Consider the following 24,146-nt stretch of genomic DNA (forward strand, 5'->3'; position numbering starts at 1 on the left):
CAAAGGCAGGCGCTAAACCGCTGAGCCAGCCAGGGATCCCCAATTTTGTTGATCTTTTAAAAGAACTATTGGTTTTGTTAATTTCACTGTTACTTTTCAATTCTATATTTTGTTTATCTGCACTCTAATCTCTACTGTTTCTTTCCTTACTATAGCTCTGGGCTTAGTTTGCTCTTCTTTTTTTAGTTCCTTAGGGTGTCTGCTGGGTTATTGTTTTGAGATTTCTCTCTCTTTTTTTAGGCAGGCATTTTTTTACAACTAAAATTTTTCTGAGTATTACTTTTGCTGGTCCTGTAAGTTTTGGTTGTTGCTTTCATTTTTCTCAAAGTATTTTTCTCTGATCTCCCTTGTGATCTCTTCTTTGATTCATTGGTTTTTTTAAGAATATGTTGTTTTCACCTCTTTGACATTGGCTGTAGCAACTTTTTACTAGATACATCTCCAGAGGCAAGGGAAACAAAACCAAAAATGAACTATTGGGACTTCAAGATAAAACCTTCTGCACAGTGAATGATACAGTCAACAAAACTAAAAGGCAACCTTCAGAATGGGAGAAGATGTTTGCAAATGACATATCTGATAAAGTGTTAGTATCCAAAATCCATAAAGAACTTACCAAACTCAACACCCTAAAAATAAATAATCCGGTTAAGAAATGGACAGAAGACATGAATAGGCGTTTTTCCAAAGAAGAAATCTGGATGGCTAACAAACACATGAAAAGATGCTCAATATCACTATCATCAGGGAAATACAAATCAAAACTATAATGAGACACCACCTGACACCTATCAGAATGGCTAAAATTAACAACACAGGAAACAGCAGATGTTGGCAAGGGTGTGGAAAAAGGGAAACCCTCTTACGTTGTTGGTGGGAATGCAAGCTGGTACAGCCACTCTGGAAAACAGTATGGAGTTTCCTCAAAAAGTTAAAAATAGAACTGTCCTATGATTCAGCAGTTGCTCTAGTAGGTATTTACCAAAGGATACAAAAATAGTGAATTGAAGGGATACATGCACCCTGATGTTGGTAGCAGCATTATCAACGCTAGCCAAATTATGGAAACTGCTGAAATGTCCATCAACTGGTGAATGGGATAAAGGAAGATGTGGTATATATATGCAGTGAAGTATTACTTAGCCATAACAAAGAATGAAATCTTGCCATTTGCAATGACATGGTTGGAGCTAAAGAGTATAATGCTAAGCTAAATAAGTCAGAGAAAGACAGATACTGTGTGATTTCACTCATGTGGAATTTAAGAAACAAAACAAATAGAAGAAAAAAGAGATAAACCAAGAAACAACTATGGAGAACAAATTGACAGTTGCTGGAGGGGAGGAGGGTGGGTAGGTCAGAAGTTAAATGGGTGATGGGCACTTACTGTGATGAGCATTGGGTGTTATGTGTAAGTGATGAATCATTAAATTCTCCTTCTGCAACTAATACTACATTATATGTTAAATAACAGTGTAAAACAGTAACATTTTAGAAATATATATATGTATGTTTATGCAGATTATTTTAACCTGAACAGTCTCTTAAATCATATTCCCATGTGTCCAGTGCCAAGGTTAACAAATAGAACCTTACACCTGAGGGATGCCTGGGTGGCTCAGTGTTTGAGAATCTGCCTTCAGCTCAGGTCGTGATCCCCGGGTCTTGGGATTGAGTCCCACATCGGGCTCCCTGAATGGAGCCCGCTTCTCCCTCTGCCTGTGTCTCTGTCTCTTTCTCTCTCATGAATAAACAAATAAAATGTTCTTTTTTAAGAACTTTAAAAAAATACTGGAATTTAAATAAAAATTTGAAACCAAAGACTATGTTATTTTCCAGGTATTTGTGAAACTTCCAATTTTCCTTCTATTGTTGAAATCTTGTTTCATTCCATCATGGCTGGAGAAGATATGTAGTTTGATTTCAGTATCTTTAAATTTATTAAGTTGTTTTATGGCCTAACATATAGTTTGTCCTGGAGAATGTCTCATGTACAATGTGTATTCTGCTGTTGGTGGTGGAGTGAGTTTTATATGTCTGTTATATCTAGTTGGTTTAGGATATTGTTCACATCCTGCATTTTCTTATTCCATCTTTTGTTTGAATGTTCTGTTCATTTATTGAAAATGGGTTATTGAAAACTCCAATAATTGTTTTAGAACTGTTTGTCCACTTATGTCATTTTTATTACGTATATATTGGGGCTGTGTTGTAAATGCATATATGTTTATAATTGTTTCAACTTGATGAGTTGACTCTTTTTATCAGTAGTATCACCCATATCTCTTGTATTGTGTTGTCTCTTTTAACCATTTTACTTTAAAAAAAAAAAATTTTACTTAAAGTCCGTTTTGTCTGATATTAGTATAGATCCCAGCTCTTTTTTCCAAGGAATATCTTTCATTCTTTTAGCCTATTTGTCTGTAGATCTAAAGTGAATCTCTGTATACTCCATGTAATTAGTTTTATTAATCCATTCTTCCTGTTTTTACTTTTTTAATAAGTGACTTTAATTCATTTAAATTTAAAATGAACACTAAATATAAACACTTCTGCCATTGTTCTGTTTTCTATATGTTGTCTTTCTGTTCCACAATTCCTGCATTATTACCTTCTTTTGTGTTGAGTGGATTGTTTTATAGCATACTCTTTTGATTCCCTCTCCAGTTTCTTTCTATATATTATTTAGTCATTTTCTTACAGTGACTCTCCTGGGGAGTACATTTAACATCCTAAACTGATAACAATCTAGGTTGAATTAATACAATTTACTGTCAAAAGCATACAAAAACTGCTTCTATACTGATCCATTTTCTTCCTTTGTTATCATTACAGATTACATCCTTATATTTTCTGTGCTCATTAACAAATTATAATTTTATGCATATTTCTTTTAAGTCATATAGGGGAAAAAGTGGATTTATAAAACAAAAATACATAATGCTGGCTCATATATTTACGTGTGTAGTTACCTTTATTTCTTCACAAAGCTTTGAGTTAGTGTCTGGTGTTCTATCATTTCAACCTTAAAACTAACTGTTCTTATAGGACAGGTTTATTAGCAACAGTCTCTAGTCTTTCCTTTACCTGGGAATCTCTTAATTTGTCCTTCATTTTTGAAAAATAATTTTGCTAGATATAGAATTCTTGGTGAACCATTGTTTCAGCACTTTAAATATGTTGTTCCATTGCCTCTGGCCTTCAAAGTTTCTCCTTAGAAATGCACTTAAAGGGAGCCTGGGTTGCTCGTCAGTTAAGCATCTAACTTGATCTCAGTACAGGTCTTGATCTCAGGGTCATGAGTTCATGTCCTGTGTTGGACTCCACACTGGGTGTATATCCTACCTAAAAAAGAAAAAAAAGAAAGAAAGAAATGGATTCTTAATCTTATTGAGAATTCCTTGTATATGACAAGTCACTTTTCTATTGCTTTCAAGATTCTTTGTCTATGGGTGGGGGGGAGATTCTTTGTCTTTTCAAAAGTTCATTATAATGTGTCATAGTGTGGACCTGAATTTTTCTTACTTGGAGTTCATTGTGCTTCTTGGATGACTGAAGTCCACAGCAAGCAATACTAGTAAACCTGGGAAGGGGGAAATCTGATTTCCAGAATTACATTTCCAAAAAAATTACAAAGCATATAAAGAAACAGAAAAAGTATGGACTATTTACCGAAAACAAAGGAAATGTCAGAAAACACCACTGAGGGAATCCAGATATTAGATTTATTAAACAGACTTTAAATAAAGAGACATAAATGTGCTCAAAGAGCTAAAGGAAACTATGGACAAAGAACTAAAGGAAGCCAGAGTACATCTTAAAAAATACAATGTATCAATAAAGAGAACAATGAACAAAATAGAAATTCAGGCACTGAACAGTACAATAGCTGAAACTACAAATGTACTAGAAGGGTTCAATAGCAGATCTGAGCAGGCAGAGAAATGAGTGAACTTAAATAAGACCACCAGTATTATCAAGTGGAGGAAAAGAAAGAAAACAACATGAGAAAGTGAACTCTTGGGACATCATAAAGCATCCAACATACACATTATGAAAGTCCCAGGAAAGTAGAGTAAGAGGCAGAAAAAATATTTAAAGAAATAATAGCTCCAAACTAACCAATCTGATGAAACCTATGAATCTACACATCCATTTGTTTAGTGACTTTTTCAAATTATTTTTACAAAGTCTGTATTCCTTGTCATGTGTGATCACTGATGTCTGTTTTCCATTAATATGTCATTGGTCAGCCAGTGACAATTCCCAAAATGCCAAAATTTACTAGCTTCTTTTTTCGTTAAATATTCCCGTTTGGGATGCCTGGGTGGCTCAGTGGTTAAGCATATCTGCCCTTGGCTCAGGGCATGATCCTGGAGTACCAGGATTGAGTCCCACATTGAGCTCCCTACATGGAGCCTGCTTCTCCCTCTGCCTATGTCTCTGCCTCTCTCTTTCAGTGTCTCTCATGAATAAATAAATAAAATCTTCAAAAAATATATTCCCCTGCTTATTTTAAGGTTTTTCTTAGATCTCAGAGTTCTGAAAAGGTTATTTTTGATAGTTTTTGCCAGCATAACGGTTACTTCAGTGAAAGAGTGGCTTCTTAGAGCTGTCTGCCATTTTTTATGACATCAGCTGGATTCTTTTTTATGGAACATGATTCCTATATTACCAGTTACTTATGGAAAGGTAAATTTTTATAAATGGACTAGTCTGTATATCAGTTGTAATTCTGTAAAGCTATTTTTATCCTTATTTATTAGTTCTGATGTGATTATATGGTATCCTGTAAAACCTATATGTCTTACTGTAAATATAGAAGTATTACTTTTATAATTCTCCTAGGATTTCCCCTACTTGTATCTCAGAATTTAGACAGAGTTTGTATCATTTTAAAACTACTCTGAAATGGTGTGTAATCTATTTAAAAAAAAAACTAGATTAATCTTAAACAGCAAAAAATTCATCAGACTTGCTTTGCTTTCTTTTAAAATCGATCTTATAAGATAATTTTAAAGAATGGTTTTTTAGCCTGAACACTAAACCAGATAAATCTTTTTTGTGTGGCTTGTCCTGAACTTTCTTGGATGATTAGTTGTCTCCCTGGTCTTTACCCACTAGGTGCCACTAGCACACATCCCCCAGATATGACATCTGAAAATGTATTCAGTCATTGTCAGATGTCCCCCCAGGGGGCAAAATTGTTTTAAAATTGAGAAGCACTGTTTTAAAGTAAAATTTATGCCAAGATCACAATTGATTTATTTACTTCACAAGGAGAGACAAACCTCCCCCCTGCCACACCCACTCATTTTACAAATTAGGCAGTTAGTATTATTAGGAAGCTAAAACTGTCTAGTCAGGCAGTTCTCTTGGTCATTAAGAAAAGAAAATGATGGAAAATTTCAGTACCAAAATGTTGTTCTCTCCAGGGCTACAAAAAAGTAACCTTGATTTCTAGTTTGCTATATAGCAGATTAACAAACAAAATATTGTATTTGAAACCAGTCAACTTTGAATACAATTTAGTATGCTATGGTTTCTGAAAAGTCTTTTCTGTAGTCCTAACCGCTTGTGCATATTTTTACATATAACAAAACAAACCTTAATACTTTTAATATCCAAATTAAACTTGAAGTATAGGTGATAGAGGTGATTTTGAAGGTAATTGTTTCATAGAATTATAATTATCAATATCAGTTGAGTAATAATCCTGATAAAACCAACTAAAATAGGATTCAACTCATATGAAATTTGTGATTTGCAACTTACTTATATGTAAGAAATTTAGTCGTTGGTATGGAATCTTTGTTTCCCTTTATTTTCATATTAAATTTGAAGTGAACTATTAATTTTGTTTCCATTTTTAGCTGTAGCACCAGTTGTACCTGATTTAAGTAGTGACATTGATACAAGTAATTTTGATGACTTGGAAGAAGATAAAGGAGATGAAGAAACGTTTCCCATACCTAAAGCTTTTGTTGGCAATCAGTTACCCTTTGTAGGATTTACATATTATAGCAATCGTAGGTAAGTATGCTAAACATTGATTTTAGGGGTAGGTACTGATTTTGCTGAGGTCTGTTATTTTCTTAGGGATATCTCAAAATTACTTTAAGAACATTTAATGGTATATGAAGAGATTTTAATATGCCATTTTTCAGTGATGCATGATATTTGTAGTATTCCATATTTCATTTCTTTTAAACTCATCCATTATCAAGATACCGTGTTTCAGAAATTATTTGCTGAGTAATGAGTTATATATGTTCAGGTTACAGCAACTAATAAATTCTATTAATACTAATATCTTGGTTAAGCTCATTATCCAAAGAGTTCTGATTTTGTAATACTTTTTTTTTTTTTAAGATTATTTATTTAGGGCAGCCTGGATGGCTCAGTGGTTTACTGCCGCCTTCAACTCAGGGCATGATCCTGGAGACCCAGGATTGAGGCCCATGTCAGGCTCCCTGCATGGAGCCTGCCTCTCCCTCTGCCAGTGTCTCTGCCTCTCTCTCTCTCTCTCTCTCTCTCTCTCTCTTTGTCTCTCATGAATAAATAAATTTTTAAAAAAGATTATTTATTTATTTATTCATGATAAACAGAGAGAGAGAGACAGGCAGAGGGAGAAGCAGGCTCCATGCAGGGAGCCCAATGCGGGACTCGATCCTGGGACCCTAGGATCACTCCCCGGGCCGAAGGCAGGCACCAAACCATGAGCCACCCAGGGATCCCCTGTAATATGTTTTGGAACAACAAATAGTTTTCTAGCGTTATCATCATTATATTGATGTTACAAAGGCCTATAGTTTTTGGTAATGCAAAAATTGATTCCTCCCCAGAAAATCGCTAAATGAATTTACGTGTCTTACAGCATGTAAGACCTTGTGATCTTGGACAAATAACTTTGAACTTTTATGCCTCCATTTCCTCAACAATAGGGATGATGATGGTGATGATACTTGTCTCATAGGACTATTGTAAGGGTTAATTAAATCAAAACAGTAGAACACTGAACATTAATATTCAGTTAGTGTTAGCTGTTATTTGTATGAACTGATGTTAACTTTCGTCTTCAAATGGGCTTGAGATATAAACATTTAACATTTCAGTATGCTGAGCATTCATTCATTCATTCATTCATTCAACAAACATGTTTGCCAGACAGCCTGGGTGGCTCAGAGGTTTAGCACTGCCTTCAGCCCAGGACATGATCCTGGAGACAATGGATCGAGTCCCATGTCAGGCTCCCTGCATGGAGCCTGCTTCTCCCTCTGCCTGTGTCTCTGCCTCTCTCTCTGTGTCTCTCATTAATAAATAAATAAAATCTTTAAAAAAATAAAAATCATGTTTGCCAACTTATTTTTTTGTCAGGTATATGCTAAGCACCAAGGTGTAGGGAGAAAGATGAATAAGATATGGTTAGTACCTTCTCTTAAGATGCTCATATCCTAGTGAGGGAATGGACATATTTTAAATTAAGCAAAAAGTGAACTTTTTTTTATAAGAGCCTATTCAGGTCAAGTTTAGAAAACAGGAATGCAATTTAATCCTGCCTTATGAAATCTCTCCAGTAATCCAGTTGTAAGTCAGTACTGGATACTTTTTGTTGCATCAAGTACTACAGATAGTACTTGACTTTTGATTCTTAGAAAAGTCTAGTATTTTAATCCTTCCCCTCCCCAACACCCATGAATATAATATTGTGGCTATTTTATATTGAAGTATATATATTTAGACAAGTTTCCTAGTGGTTTTTGCTTTAAAAAAAAAACTTCTTTCTTTCTTTCTTTCTTTTTTTTTCTTTTTTTCTATTATCAATTATTCTTTGGCTTGGTTTCTGAAACACTTGAAATGTTGATATAAACAACCTCCAGTGTTTTTGGATTTTCTGTTGTTCATAGAAGTTAATGACTTTATTTAGGTTTATCTATATAAAAGTAATCTTTAATTAAATAAACATTATATATACTATTTGTAGTACATTGTCATGTACTTGATTATGTTCTCTGGGTTTTCCTTGCATCCATATGATGCATATCCCAAATGAATTTCCAGGTTTCTCAAAAGTAAAAATTGTATTCTGTTCTTTTTTTAAAAAAAATCTTTTGGTAATTTTTTTTTGAAAGATTCTATTTATTCATGGGAGACACACACAGACACACAGAGGCAGGCAGAGACATAGGCAGAGGGAGGAGAAGCAGGCTCCACGCAGGTAGCCCAATGCAGGACTCAGTCCCGGGAGTCCAGGATCACACCCTGGGCCAAAGGCAGGCTCTAAACCACTGAGCCACCAAGGGATCCCTGTATTCTGTTCTAAAGTACCACCACCTTATTGAATAACATAGTGTTGTTTTATAATTGCTTATTACATGAATGGTTGAAGGTGTGGTTATCTTAAAGAATCAGCAAAATACTGGTTAGCCTTATGGTAATGTGTAAGTATAATTTTGAGTTACTGTCATGAAATAGAAAACTTCTGAAATTCTTACTCCTGAAATCCAAACATACTTTTAGAGATCTTTATTGCTGAAATATAGCTAAATGAAGAATGATTTATAATGGTTTAAAGGTTAAACCTTATTATTTTTATTTATTTGTAATAATCTAAAACCTCTCAAAAAGTTACCTAAATGACCAGATTCTATATGAAAGCAGCAATATAATATATACAGTAACTTTGAAAGAAAAAAGAAGATAAAAAGTGGAAGAATGAATGAATGTGTACAAGTGATGTCCTTATATTTTCAGTGCTGCATTCAAGAGAGTTATATTATTAACTTTGCAGAGGTCAAATATTAACCTCAGTTATATAGCATATTAAAATTTAGAAGAGGGGGGACACCTGGGTGGCTCAGCGGTTGAGCGCTTGCCTTCAGCTCAAGTTGTGATCAGGGGATCCGGGATCAAGTCCTGCATCAGGCTCCCTGTGAGGAACCTGCTTCTCCCTCTGCCTGTGTCTCTGCCTCTCTCTCAGTCTGTGTCTCTCATGAATAAATAAATAAATCTTTAAAAAAATAAAAATAAAATAAAATTTAGAAGAGGGACGCGTGGGTGGCTCAGCAGTTTGGTGCCTGCCTTTGGCCCAGGGCATGATTCTGGAATCCCAGGATCGAGTCCCGTCTCAGGTCCCCTGCATGGAGCCTGCTTCTCCCTCTTCCTATGTCTCTGCCTCTCTGTGTGTGTGTGTCTCTCATGAATAAATAAATAAAATCTTTAAAAATAAAATAAAATTTAGAGGAAATCTTGGAGACCAAATGGTCTGATTTCTTATCCAATTCAGATTCCACTGGTACTGCTATATGATTTTATTTACATTACATGATGTGGAATCTCACACTGAATTTCTGAGACACTCAGTAGTTAATGGATTGAAGTTGTACTAAATCTAGATTTTGTGATTTGTTACATGGGACCTTTTCTCTACAAACCTGTTATATAGTGCTTATTACTGTCTCCTGATTATTTGATTCTCTACTGAATCTGAATAGCTTTCCATGGAAAACAAAAATTAACATTTTCCTGTTTTTTTTTTTTTTTAGAACACTGTTATATATTTTTAATGGCAATTAAAGGAGCTTGTCTTCTTTTAAAAAAACTATTAATGAATATGTAGTGCATTATCAGCTGCCTATAATAGCTATGAACTATATAGTAGCTATTTGACATCTTTTTGAAGATGTCCTCCTGATGAACCAAGGTGGTGACTATAGTGGTGGTGATGATAGAGGTATTAATGGTGGTAGTTGTAGCATGTTAGGGGAAGTAGCAAGATCAGTAGCAGAGGCTACTACCTCTACCTCTAGCTAGTACCCTTACCTTTATATAACATTTGAGAATTTGGAATTTTTTTTTCATATGATCTGTTTAGATGTGTTTGATAATCTCATAAGATGTCCATAAAAAGATTTCTGTAAGTCACTACTATCTTATATGTAATTCTGACTACTGAATTTAAAGAGCCCTGTAAGCCTTGGAATCTCAAAATATTAGCAGGACACCACCAGAACTTTAGGTTATATTAACCGAACTTAAGGCAAAAGCTCTTTTTTTTTGGTCCAGAAAGGCAGTATCAGTCTTGGCTAAAGAATAATTGGGGCAGAGAGAGAAGTTGTGCCCATGTCTTTAGAAGTTAACAAATCCTTATCCCCAATCCCTAATCCAAAAAGCTCCATAAACTAGGGCACCTGGATGGTTCAATTGGTTAAGTGTCCAACTCTTGCTTTCAGCTCAGGTCGTGATGTCAGGGTTGTGAGTTCAAGCGCCGTGTTGGGCTCCATGCTTGGAGTGGAACTTACTTAATAGATAAATAAAACCAAAAAAGCTCTAAAAACTGGAACATTTTAGTGGTTTGTTTGGTGACAAAAGCTGCCATAATCTGCTCTCATGGCCAAAAACCTAATCTGAACTAATTTGAGACTATTAGTGGTTTTTATTTATCCTACTTGGTATGAATATTCATGTTTGCTGCAGGAATAATAAGGTATATGATTATAGAGTGCCACTTCTGACCTAAATGGGGGTTTTATTTAAAATATATATCACTTTTATACTATGTTTCTAAAATAAAAAATTATGATCTTGTATTCAATTTTTAAAAAGCATAGCAAAGTACAATACTGAACATAAAAAAGACACGCAGTATATACGGTTGTTATTAAATACTGAAGAGTTTTTTGGTTTTTTTACTTTTAAAACTTCCTCTCAGATACTTATCTTCAGCAAATCCTAATGATAACCGAAGTAGCCCCAATGTGGATAAAAGCTTGGTAGGTATTCTCTTATTATTTTTTTAAAAAGTTGTTTTGTAAATGGTTTATTTTGTGTATGTAATAGTAAATAAATATATGTTACTTCTGAAAGTGTGGTAGTGGACTTAAATTTTGATAGCACTTTTTACCTATTGTCTTCTTCCAACTTGATTTCTTGCCTGAGTATCAAATGGGATATTTTATGTTGAGATAATTAGTAAACTATAAATTGCTACATATATTGTCAGTGGCAGTCTTCCTAATCTTTAGAATTATGAGTTTATGATAAATCAATGTACCAGTAAGGATCTTGACAGGAAAACAAATAACACATTCAAAAAGCTTAACTAAAGTTTTGTGTGTATGTGATAGAACATATATAACATAAAATTTACCATTTTAGCTATTTTTAAGTGTACAGTTCAGTGGAATTAATATTCTTCACATTGTTATGTAACGACCACCATCTGTCTCCAGAACTTTTTCTTCATCCCAGACTAAAGTTTTGTGTACATTAAACTCTTTATTCCACTCTCTGTAGTCCTGAGTTACTATCCTACTTTTTCTGTCTCTACGAATTTGATTATTCTAAGTACCTCATGTAAATGGAATCATACAATTTGACTTTTTGTGATTGGCTTATTTCACTGAGCCTTAATATCCTCAGGGTTTCTCCATGTTGTAACATATATCAGAATTTGATTCCTTTTTAATACTGAATGTATTCTATTGTATGAATATACCATATTTTGTTCATTTATTAAGAGAGTTTACCTAAAGGTATATTTACCTTGCTATGAACAGGGTCAAGGGGAGTAATAAATAAAGGGTGCAATGATTAACAACGTGGGGGAAAGCTCTTGTCCCCAGTCTGAGGGACAAGGAGAGACAAGTATTGTTACCACAGCTCAGAAAAGCTGTCCTCATCAAAGAGGAAGATAGAATATAGAACATTGCCACAGTACGGCAATAAAAGGGTGGGGAAAATGAATACTTTCTTTCTCCCACTTTCTAATTTCCTGCTGGTGTCTCCCATATGGTATAACTAACCCTAAAATCACAGGAAATAGAACTCAGGTAATGCAGTCTGTAGATTGCAATGTAAAGTAGGGCAGAGGATGGATTTCATGGCTCTAAAAGAAAGGGAGCAAATGGAAGAATAACCAGTACAGTAAGCATTATCTAATTTGTCCACTGAAAATTATTGTTGTAAGTAAATATTAGAGACAGGAGTCCTTTCTATTGTCTGTATAGCTCATGTTCATGAGACAGAAGTTTAAAAAAATCTTACTTTGATTTGAGAAGGTCTTTTTCAGTTGACCATGGCTTTTCCTAGAAATATTAGACACAGTTGGGGTGCTTGGCTGGCTCAATTGGTAGAGCATGAGACTTTCAGTCTTGGGGTTTTGAATTCAAGCCCCGTGTTGGACATAGAGCTTATTACTTAAAGAAAATATTAGAATAATTATTTGTCCATCCTTGGAGCATTTTTTGAACTCTGTGTACTGTAGCCTACATATTAGGGGGAGGGGAGTAGGTAGCAATCATTTTTTAAAAGCTGATGTAATTCTTCTCTTTCTTGACACATTTACTCTTAAATTAAGAGAACATGCAATTTGAAAGGGAGAGTGGGGAAAAAGATAGTGGACTGTGTGAGGACTCGTTAGCTGTTTTGATCATCTCTTTCAAATTCTCATCTCCTTCGAGCTATCTGTGTGCCAAGTTATATATCAGGGGCTCAGAAATCTTTGAAGAACCTTTAACCTAGGGAAGATGACAATAGGAGCTGCAATAACCCAGTTCTCACTGTCTTAACTTATCTGTAGGATTAGAAGTACATAGGACTTTAAAAAATATGTAGTGGAGTCATGTTTTCTTTGGGCTGATCTTGTTCAGTGGTGATTGTCAGAAGTTTCTGTCACTGGCTGCTGCTGCTACCTTTTATATTTTGCTCTGGTAAGATCACAGGGGAAGTAGAGTACTTTGATGTCCCTACTCTTTCTGTTAACATAAAGATAAATAGGAAAGTCAAGTCTCCAGCAGAGATGCTAATGAACAGCTTTGTAATTTCCAAACAAAATGAATAATTTTCATTCCTATCTTATTTTTTTTTGCTACAAATAACACTGATTAATCCCTCTTCCTTGGAACTTTTATAACTCTTTCATGTTCCCATTATTTCCTTGTTTTTCTTCCCATCACTTTAGATTTTATTTTCAGTCTCCTTTGCAAGACAAAATCTCTTTCCCCTTCCTCATCTTCTCTCCCCTCCTTCCCTTCTTCCCCTTTAGTTGTTAAATGTTTCTCAAGATAATTCTGATCTTGGCTGTCTGCTCATTTTCTATGAGTAATCTGACGTATGTGCAGCTTGCTCCTCTGAGCTCCAGACCTTGCATCTCTTCTCTGACTAGATTTCTCTTCTGTGCTTCTTTCGGCACCTCAACTTAGGGCAGAGCTAAGCTCATAGTTACCTTCTCTCTACCACCTCCCCCAGCAGTTCTTATTGTGTTCTCTATTTTATTGTATGGTATTGTTCCTCTCTTCCTTTTTTCCCCTCTTTTCTTTTCTGATCTTTAAAAAAATTGTATTGAAGTATAGTTGACATATAATGATACATTAATTATTTCAGGTATACAACATAATGACTTGACAATTCTATGTATTACTCGATGCTCAGTATAAGTGCAGTTACCAACTGTCACCATACATTGTTATTATAATATTATTGACTATATTCCCTATGCTGCACTGTTTCATCTCTTTTCTTATTTCTAATCAGTTGTTAGGTTCTAAATTCTACCTTCTGACTGACAACAGTTATCCATTTCCTCCTCTTCATTCCTGTAGCCTCTGCCTCACATCAAACCTATATACTCCTTTGCCTGAACTATCTCAAAAGCCTATTAATTGGTTACTTTGATTAGATTTTTTCTGCCCTCTACTCTGTTCACCTTATTGTTAATGAAGCGATATTTCTAAAATCCCAATACTATCTTGTTTCCCTTTTTGAAATGCTTATGGGTTGAATGAAGTATCTAACTGCTTACTGTTTTTTGCATACAAGAAACGTGATCTCACTCACCTTTTCAGATTTTATGAAATTCATTATATTATATTCTGTTCTCTGCCTGTACTTGATTTCTTCCCTTTTCCAAAATGTATTTTCTTCTGCTTCTCTAGTTTTGGACTCATTCATTCTGGCTAAAATGCCTTTTTTCTACCACCTTCTCCATTTAGTAAATATCTTCATCTTGTAGGTCTGATCTCAAACATTACATTTTCTTGACAGAATTAGATGTGACCCCTTCCGTCCTTCAGAATACCTCCTATATAACTTTATCCATCACCACATTATACTGTAATAGTTGTGTGTATGTTTTTGGGTTATTATAGGTTCTTTTCACCCTCTTATTCTCTATACTCCTCTGTTTAATTCTTAGCTTCATGAGCACAGGGACCAAATCTTAATTTTTTATGTTACTATTGCCTACCACAGTGCCTGACATATTTCTAGGTGTTGAAAAAATGTTACTAAGTTAATAGTAGTTTCAGATAGAAAGGAAAAGGTTAAGATTGAACCAAATAACTCCTTCTTAAACAAGTTTAGAATGGTAACACAAACTTGTTATTTTTAAGTTCTATATGAATATTCTTAGTAGGATGAGTTTTGTTTTGTTTTTAATTAAAGCAGGAAAATTTGCAAAAAACAATTTATAAGCTGGAAGAACAGCTGCATAATGAAATGCAATTAAAAGATGAAATGGAGCAGAAATGCAGGTGAGAATATATTTTATGTGTTTTTAACATTTAAAGTTGTATAGCACATACTTATTTTAAAACTTGCCATCTATAAAACACTTGAAAAGAAATTGGAAATGAGGTGGAGATACAGAGGTTGCTGCTTATATACAATAAAGAATGTCTTGGCTAGAACTGGAAAGTAGTATTTATGTAGGCATTAATTATAGACATATTATCCTCAGAATATTTAAAGTGCATTTGCTCCTGGTGGTCTTTATTAAAAAACTATAGTGCTGATTCGCTTAATGGCTGATTTATTACTTTTCTCTGCCATTTTAATTAGCTGACTGAAAATGCAAATTAGTTTACATTAAATAAGGTGTTTTCTAAAATGTAAATGTTATTAAATATTTAAAATTGTTAAATCTAATAAGAATCTGTATTTGTGAAATATCTAATGATCAAGATTATTTGCAGTAACCTGACATGATGTTGAGTTACTCATTAACTACAACAATAACTTTATATACATTTATATTTTTGTGAGTGGTATTGAATAAATGAAATACAGAGGTAACACAGAGATTTAGTATTCAACAAATGGAATTAGGAAAACTGGCAATTTTTTGATTGAGCCAAAGAAGAAATAGGTAAAATTCTCATTGCATACCATTGCTGTTAGGTTAAATACATAAATATATAGTACAAACTTTTTTCAGAAAAATACTTACATATAAAGCAAATAATTAACTGATCCCAGGATTTGAAAAGAATTTCTAAGTATAAAATATGGAAATAAGGGAAGGAAATGGAAATAAATATGTTAAGTTTCTTCATGCAAAATTAAACTAGTGATAGTGGTAGTGGAGGGGATCAATTTGAGGAAGAAATAGGAATGGCCCAAAAGGCCTATAATGATAGGAACGTGTTGGAGAAGAAGGGCAGCCTAAGATGGGGGTGGGAAGGTTGACACAACTAGATCATAGAGAACTTTGGTTCTGACAAGCTAAGGAATTTGGAATTTATCCTAAAGATGATGGAAAAACATTGAAAGTTATTAAACTAAATTTAAAAAAACTGATCAAATTTGCTTTTTAAAAAGAACTGTCCGGTTAAGCTGGCAGCACTTGACATTTATTCAGCTAAATGGGAATGAGGGAGGATGATGAGCCAAGGATGATTCCTAGGTTGTGTTCTCTCTTGGGGACACCTACAGTAAAAACAAATTGGTATTATGGGTAAGGATGTAGAGAAGAGGGAATAACATTTTTGTGTTGAGTGAGGTATTTGATGAAGCATCCATGTGAAACATTGCACATACAGATTTGAAGCTTAGGGTTATGTTCAGAGCCAAAGAAAACAAATTGTAATGGAGATAATACACTTTTAATTTATCTCAACTTTTTGACTAGGTTGTTATGTGGTACATTTACTAAATTATATATGCCACCTTACCTTTCATTATTTAATGTTGTATAAAGGCTAACTTTTGTTTATTAGTATTACATGAAGGAGTTCAGGGATCTTAACCTGGATCTCCTGGTGATAATGGACCTCCCCCCAAAAGGTCCATAGATAGAATTCAAGATTCTTAAATTTGGATGAGAATAAGTGAGTATTTTCCATAACTTATAACTAAAATTGAGCAATTCCTTCCACTATGAACAAAAGCAGTAATCTACATTAGCAGTAGCTGTGATTTTTTTACTAATAGATTCCATAAATATTTTCATATAATTCTCTCTAAATATCATTTGTGCTCATCACCACTTTGAAATTACTGCCACTAGATCTTGTGATTTAATGTATTAATAAAGAAGCACACATATTACTGAAACATACGTTTATTTATTTTAAGGAGAAAGAGAGCACACAAGCACCGGGGGTCAGGGTGTGGAAGAGGGAATCTTAAGCAGACTCCATGCCCAGTGTGGAACCCGACAGAGGGCTTGATCTCCTGACCCTGAGGTCATGTCCTGAGCTAAAATCAAAAGTTGAATGCTTAACTGACTGAGCCATCTAGGTGACCCCATACATTTTAAAATTTAAGACTGAATTTTAATATATTGTTGGCTTTTTAAAATCCTATATTTTATTTTATTCTCTAAAATCTGTTATTCTGGGAAAAGGTCACAAGCTTCACCAGACTGCTAAAGGAATCCATAGCAAAAAAATGTAAAGACATCTTAGTTTAGATGGAAGAATAAGGATTGTGGTATTCCCCCACTGGGCAATAAAAAAAATAAACATATTTCTAATCTATATTGCTTTTGTTTTTGCAGAACTTCAAACATAAAACTAGACAAGATAATGAAAGAATTGGATGAAGAGGTACTTTTTGTTTTCTAATCAGAAGTTTTCCTTTTTGAGAATTTTTTCGTCTTTTAGATTGTTTTGTTTTCTAAGAAAATTGCATTTGAACTTTTTATAGACTAAAATACAGAACAGAGTCAAAGATCTATAATGAAAGCCTCCCTTAGGATCTGCAGGTTTAAGTGATACAGATTAGATTATACTTTAGTTTCCTTTGTGTATATCCTTTTATTCTAAAACCACGTTGAAATATTAGTACATAAATTTTATTTCACTGGTTCTTAACATTTGAAAAGTGAGAAGCGAGAGAATCAAATGAGATCTGGAACTACAGCAGAAAGAGACAAAGAGGAAAGAGGAATATATTAAATGGTAAAAAAAAAAAAGTCCTTTTTAAAGAACTGACATTAACATAATTTTATGTAATCAAATGGGAAATGATTGATTTTAGAATTACTCATGTTTTCCGTGGTCATCTAGCAGGAGGCTTTTATTATCAGGGAAACATTTATGATTCAGATGTTTATTTGCAAATACACATCGTCTTCATTTTTTTTTTTTTTTATCTTTTTCACATCGTCTTCATTTTGATCAAGTTTATAATATCTTTCTACTGTGTGTATGAAGAATACCCTAAAAAGAAACATACTTTCTATAGCCTTATTGAATACTTCCTTTGTTTCTTTTTTCTTTGTTTTTTTTTTTTTTTACATTTAATCTTTCTAGTGGTTTTTGTTCTGTCTTAAAATTCTCTTCCCTTAAGGAATAGTATTTGTCAATGATTTTTTGTTTTTTTCATTTGTAGCTTTTGATATGCATACACATATAATACATTTACATACATACCCATGTAATACAAATATATATAATAGTTCACCAACTTGCCATTGGTCATTGTGTACTTAGCAATATTTATTTAGCTCTAAGTATATAAGAAATCCATCTTGCAAATCCTCAGCTTTGGATATTTAATTTCTAAAACATAGATGAAATTCTGGTATGCTAGATTTTAAGTTAAGATCAATCCAGTAAGAAGACATAGCATTCATAAATTTGTATCTACCAAGTAGCAGAGTTACAAAATATGTGAAGTAAAAGCTGATAAAACTGAAAAGATCGAGAAATCCACAATTATTGTTAGAAACTTCAATATCACTCTATAGACAGAAAATCAGCAAACGGAACCCAATCGTACCATCAACCAACAAGATCTGTTTAACAATTCTAGAACCTTCAACCCAAAAAAAACCTAGCAAAATAAACATTTTTCTTAAGCACTCAAGTAATACATACCAACACAGACTATGTTCTGAGCAAACTTCTACCAGAAAGAAAAAAATTAAAATCATAGAGTGTGTTCTCTGACCAAAATGTCATCAAACTAGAATGACTAACAGATATTGGGCAAATCTGCAAATATATGGAAACTAAACAACAGAGTTCTAAATAATCCATAGGTCAAAGAGAAGTCTTAAGGGGACTAAAAGAATATGTTGGAATGTTAATTATGTTTCATAAAGTTATGGGTTTTTTAAGGTTTATTTGTTAATTTGAGAGGGAAAGTATGAGCAGGGGGAGAGTCAGAGGGAGAGGGAGAGAAGCAGACTGAGCTACCCAGGCGCCCCCTCAAAGTTATGTTAGAGTTATGGCATATAAAAAAGAATGAAATCTTGCTATTTGCAGCAACATACATAGTCCCAGAAGGTTTTATGCTAAGTGAAATAAGGCAGACAGAGAAACACAGATACTATATAATTTCAGTTATATATGGAATCTACAAAACAAACAAAAAATGGGCTCTTAAATACAGAGAACAAACTAATAGTTGCGGGGATATAGGTGAAGTAAGTGAAAAGGATTAAGAGGTACAAACTTCAGTTATAAAATAAATAAGTCCTGAAGATAAAATGTATGCTGTTGGATATTGGAGTACATGGTGAGCCTTTAGCAATGTATGGAACTGTTGAATTGCTGTGTTATTTACCTAAAACTAACATAACATTGTGTGTCGACTATACCTCAATAATAAAATAAGTTGTGGTTCTTAATCTTTAAAAAAAAAACTTGAACAGTGAAAATAAAACATAAAAATTTGTGGGATGCAGCTGACATAGTGGCTCTAAGGGAAATTTATACATTAAAGACACACATTATAAAAAAAAATGATGAAAAATCTCAAATCAATCATCTAAGCTCCTACCTCAAGAACTCAGAAGAGCAATATAAACCCAAAGCAAGAAGGGGGAAGGGAAAATAAAGATGAAAGCAGAGATCAATGGAATTGAAAATAAAAGCAATAGAAGAAAATCAATGAAAACAAAAAGCCAGGTGTTTAGAAAATTGACAGACCTCTAGTAAAATTGATAAAAAAAGAGGACACAAATGTTCAGTATCAAGAATAAAACAGGGCAGGCATATTCACTAAAATCCCTATAGATAATCAAAAGGATCATAAAGGAATACCACAAACAACCCTTAACGTGTAAATGTGAAATTTAGGTGAAATGGACTAGTTCTTCCAAAAGTAGGAACTACCACAGTTTACACAATGTGAAATTAGATTATTTGAATAGTCCTATATAACTATTAAAATGGATGCATATTTACAAGTTTCCCCAAAATAGCGGTGTCTGGGTAGTTCAGTCAGTTAAGCATCTGACTCTTCAATTCAGGTTATGATCTCATGGGTCATGGGATTGAACCCCCACATGGGACTCTGTGCTCAATGGGGAGGGCAGTCTGCTTGAAGATTCTCTCCTTCTGCCTCTCCCCTGCGCTTGCACGCACACATGCATACTTTCTTTTTCTCGAATAAATAAATCTTTTAAAAAAATAAAAGCTTCCCAAAAAGTAATCTCCAGGACCAGGTGGTTTTACTAGAGTGTTACCAAGCATTTTAAGGCGAATTCATACTAATCTACACTATCTCTTCCAGTTTATATAAAAGAAGGGAACATTTCCCACTGAGTTTTATAAGACTAGAATTACCCAGATAACCAAATCTAACGGAGAGAGTACTACAAAGAAAACCATAGATCAGTACCCTTCATTTATGAAAATTTTGTTACTTAACAGCTTGGGATTTGAAAAGTTCTTAGTTAGACATGACATACAAACATGATGCACATAAGGAAAATAATACAACAAATTAGATTTTTTCAGAATTAACAGTGTTCTGTGAAAGACGCTGATGAAATGACAAAATACAGACTGGAAAAAAATTATTTGCAAAGTACATATCTCACAAAGGACTCTATTTAGATTATTTAAAGAACTCTAAAGCTCATCAGTAAGTAAATAATCCTATGTGAAAACTGCAGAGGACATGTACCGTTCTTCAGAGTGGATAACAAGCACTGAAAAGATGATCAACATCATTAACCATGAGGGAAATGCAAATTAAAACCACAATGAGATATCACTTTATAATCATTAGAGCAAGTAGAATAAAAAATAGCATCAGTACCAAAACTGGCAAGAATATAGGGAAACTGGGTCACTCATACATTATAGATGGGAATGTAAAATTGTACAGTCAGTCTGGAAAAGATTTTGGCAGTTTCCTGAAATATTAAGCATGCAGCTACCAGGTGACCCAGTAATTGTACTATTGGGCATTTATCCCAGAAAAAAATGAAAACTTATATCCTCAAAAAACCTATATACTACTGTTCACAGTAGCCTTATTTGTAAGAGCCAAAAACTAGAAATAACCAAAATGTCCTACAATAGGTGAATGGTTGAACCAAGTTTGATATATCTATACCATGGAGTTAATACTACTCCGCAACAAAAAGGCACGAACTATTGATAACACACAACTTGGATGGATCTCATTGGCATTATATTGAGTGTTAAAAGCCAATCCTAAAAGGCATGCTGTGTTATTCCATTTATATGTTTTCCAAAAATGACAAAATTATACAGATGAAGAACATATCATTGGTTGCCTTGGAACAACCACCATTGGACACCACCATTGGGTGGTGGGAGAAGGGTGATGTGTGCAGCTATAAGTAGTGGCTGGCTGGAAAGTGATCATTGTGCTGATGGAAGAGTTCTGTATTTTTTTTTTAAGATTTTATTTATTCATGAGAGACAGAGAGAGGCAGAGACACAGGCAGAAGGAGAAGTAGACTCCATACAGGGGTCCGTCCCCATGTGGGACTTGATCCCGGGTCCCCAGGATCATGCCCTGGGCTTAAGGTGGTGCTAAACCACTGAGCCACCCGGGCTTCCCACAGTTCTGTATCTTGACTGTGGTGGTGGTGGTTATGTAAATCTACCCATGAGATAAAATAACATTACTACATACACCTAGCAATATCAATTTTCTGATTTTGTTACTGTACTATTGTTACATAAAAATGTATCTAATAGGGGAAACTGAGTGGAAAAAACATGAAACCTCTTAGTACTGTCTTTGCAGCCTCCTGAAATGTATAATTATTCCAATTTTAAAAATTGAAAAAATTAAAGTTAGAATGATAAAATCTTAGAATTGGAAAGATCTTGGATGATCTCTGTAAGTTTTACTGAATATAACAGCATCTTATTTAAAACAAGAGTTCCGCTTAGTGATGGGAAAGCCCAGAAAAATACTATACAGGAGATTTTCCTAGTGTGGAATCTTAAAGATAAAAATGAAGCATCAAAAGCAAAGTATGTGGGAAGTGATAACTCAGAAACAATGTAAATTTTTAAGTTGTGAAGATTTGGTTGGGTATTTTTTTTTTAACTCTCCCCTCTCGTGTGATTTCATTCTCTAAAGTATTTCCTTCATTATTTTTTAATATGCATTAGTAGGGAGATACACAGAACATTTTAGAAAAGGTAGGTTGTTGAGACAAGAAGAGGATTAAGGGAGACATGGGACAACCAGGCAAGATGGCGGCGACCAAGAGGAAGCTTTGTGGAGGCTTGGCGGTTCAGGCGAAAAAACCAAGAAGGAATGAAAAAGATTCCAAGCAGCCAGCTAAGCTGCGCAACATGGCAGAAGAGGCGGAGGAAGAGGAGAAAGACCATATCCCAGGCCCCGTTTGCAAGGGCAAGTGGAAAAATGGAACAGATTCTCATCTTTTCTTCCAGAGGAATAAATTTCAGAATAAGGCATTTAATGCAAGATTTGAGAATGTTGATGCCTCATTCTAAAGCAGATACAAAAGTGGAGCATAAAGACATTGTCATTAATGAGGTTTGTGAAATGAAAAACTGCAGTAAATGTATCTATTTTGAAGCTAAGAAAAAACAGGATCTCTATATGTGGCTTTCAAATTTCACCTCATGGACCATCTGCTAAATTCCTTGTTCAAAACATTGATACCCTAGCTGAGCTAAAGATGACTGGAAACTGAAAGGTTCTTGGCCCCTTTTGTCATTTACCCTGCTTTTGATGAATTACCACATTATGCTTTATTAAAAGAACTCTTAATTCAGATCTTTAGTACATCACGGTATCATCCCAAAATCCAACCATTTGTGGACCAATTGTTTATTACTTTCACCATTTTGGATAATAGGATATGGTTTCGGAATTCTCAGATCATAGAAGAAGATGCTGCTCTTGTAGAAATAGGACCTCGTTTTGTCTTAAATCTCATAAAGATTTTCCAGGGAAGTTTTGGAGGACCAACTTTATATGAAAATCCTCACTACCAGTCACCAAACATGCATCAGTGTGTCATAAGATCATCACAGCTGCAAAATACCAAGAGAAGCAACAAGTGAAAGATGCACAGAAAATGAAAAAGAAAGGACCAAAGACTATTCTTATTCTTCCACATGATCCCACTGCAGATGTTTTTGTTATACCAGCTGAGGAAAAGCCAATAGAAATACAGTGGGTAAAACCAGAGCCGAAAGGGGATTTGAAGGCAAGAAAGAAAGGGATTTTCAAAAGGCAAAGAAAAATGAAACAGAAGATGAAGAGTGGCAATGCAAAATGAATCAGTGGATAACTAACTTTTCAGTAATCTTATATTTATTTTGTATTCAGTGTGTAAATACTTTTTTGTTATCCAGGACTATCTTACATCTCATTAGTGTGGTATTTAAGACAGAGAAAAACCAAATTAAAATTCGTGGCTTCAAAAAAAGGGCGGAGAGACACAGGGACTAGTGAACTTACTACACACACTAGCATTTGGTACCATTTGAGTTTATATCATTTAATTGTCAAATGTGTAATAATTATCTTTCATATTTATATATTTAATTTAGGATTATAAATAAACCAAAATATTGGTAATATAATGCAATCTGGTCATCTTAAACTAATAAAGCAGCTCTCTAATAAGATTCATAGGGTTTTTTATATTCATGGATTTAAAAATCTGAAAATTTTCCATATCTAGTTTGAATAAGGGGATTCTATCTTCTTATAAGGCATGCTAATTCTATTCTTAGAAATTGTCATTAGCAGGTACTTTCTGATTTTGAAACAAAAAAATCTATCCTAAGTTTCTGTGTGTTTTATTTTTAAAGAACACAGTATTCCTCTAAATACATGAAGAGTTTAATTGCAACGGTAACTTATATCATTATGTTTTCAGGGGAATCAAAGAAGAAACCTAGAATCTACAGTGTCTCAGATTGAGAAGGAGAAAATGTTGCTACAGCATAGAATTAATGAGTACCAGAGAAAAGCAGAACAGGAAAATGAGAAAAGAAGGAATGTAGAAAATGAAGGTAAATTGTTACTACTTTTGAAGAGCACTGGAATTTCTGTCTTAACACTATCCTTGAGGTTTTTGTCATGAAGTTGTCTTAAAAATTTAGGGTCTATGAAGTCAGTAGTAATGTTTTAGCTACAAAAGTGATTTTCATCCCTGTGTGCATATTGAAATCTCTTGGGAAGCTTTAGAGACTACTAATGCCTAAGGCCCGGAAATTCTAATTTTAATGATCTAGACATGTGGCCTGGGCCTTGGTATTTTCTATAAGCTCTCTAGGTACTTCTATCTTACAGGCAACCATTTGAGAACTATTAACTAAAATTTCATGTGTTTTAATACTAGTGTTAGAAATACATTTAAAATAGTTTTCTATACCCTTTGATCTAGTGATTTCATTTCTAGGAATTTATTTTATGTATGCACTTGTGCACATGCTCACTGTTAAAAAACAAGATATTTGTAGCATTATGTTTAAGATGAATCTTTAAGTGAAATAAAACTACAAATTGTTGTGGGTTTTTTTTAAGATTTTATTTATTTATTCATGAGAGACACAGAGAAAGAGACAGGCAGAGACACAGGCAGAGGGAGAAGCAGGCTCCATGCAGGGAGCCTGATGTGGGACCCAATCCCGGGACTCTAGAATCACGCCCTGGGCCAAAGG

At 34.1% G+C, this 24,146-nt stretch overlaps 1 protein-coding gene and 1 pseudogene across 3 annotated transcripts in view; both read left to right on the forward strand.

Moving 5' to 3' along the window:
• ROCK1 (Rho associated coiled-coil containing protein kinase 1) overlaps positions 1 to 24,146 on the forward strand; it is a 138,320-nt gene that overhangs the window by 68,140 nt on the left and 46,034 nt on the right. For 2 of the 3 annotated variants that reach the window (XM_025429354.3, XM_025429355.3), the window contains exons 10-14: positions 5,874 to 6,033; positions 10,712 to 10,772; positions 14,443 to 14,531; positions 16,778 to 16,826; positions 23,360 to 23,495. In XM_025429354.3, the coding sequence (XP_025285139.1) occupies positions 5,874 to 6,033; positions 10,712 to 10,772; positions 14,443 to 14,531; positions 16,778 to 16,826; positions 23,360 to 23,495 (495 nt within the window). The remainder of the gene's footprint in view (positions 1 to 5,873; positions 6,034 to 10,711; positions 10,773 to 14,442; positions 14,532 to 16,777; positions 16,827 to 23,359; positions 23,496 to 24,146) is intronic. The other variant, XM_025429356.3, reaches the window with a different exon arrangement.
• LOC125755477 (ribosome biogenesis protein BRX1 homolog) lies at positions 16,834 to 23,336 on the forward strand (annotated as a pseudogene).

Source organism: Canis lupus, chromosome 7 (genome assembly GCF_003254725.2).
Source record: "Canis lupus dingo isolate Sandy chromosome 7, ASM325472v2, whole genome shotgun sequence".
NCBI classification, from domain to species: Eukaryota; Metazoa; Chordata; class Mammalia; order Carnivora; family Canidae; genus Canis; species Canis lupus.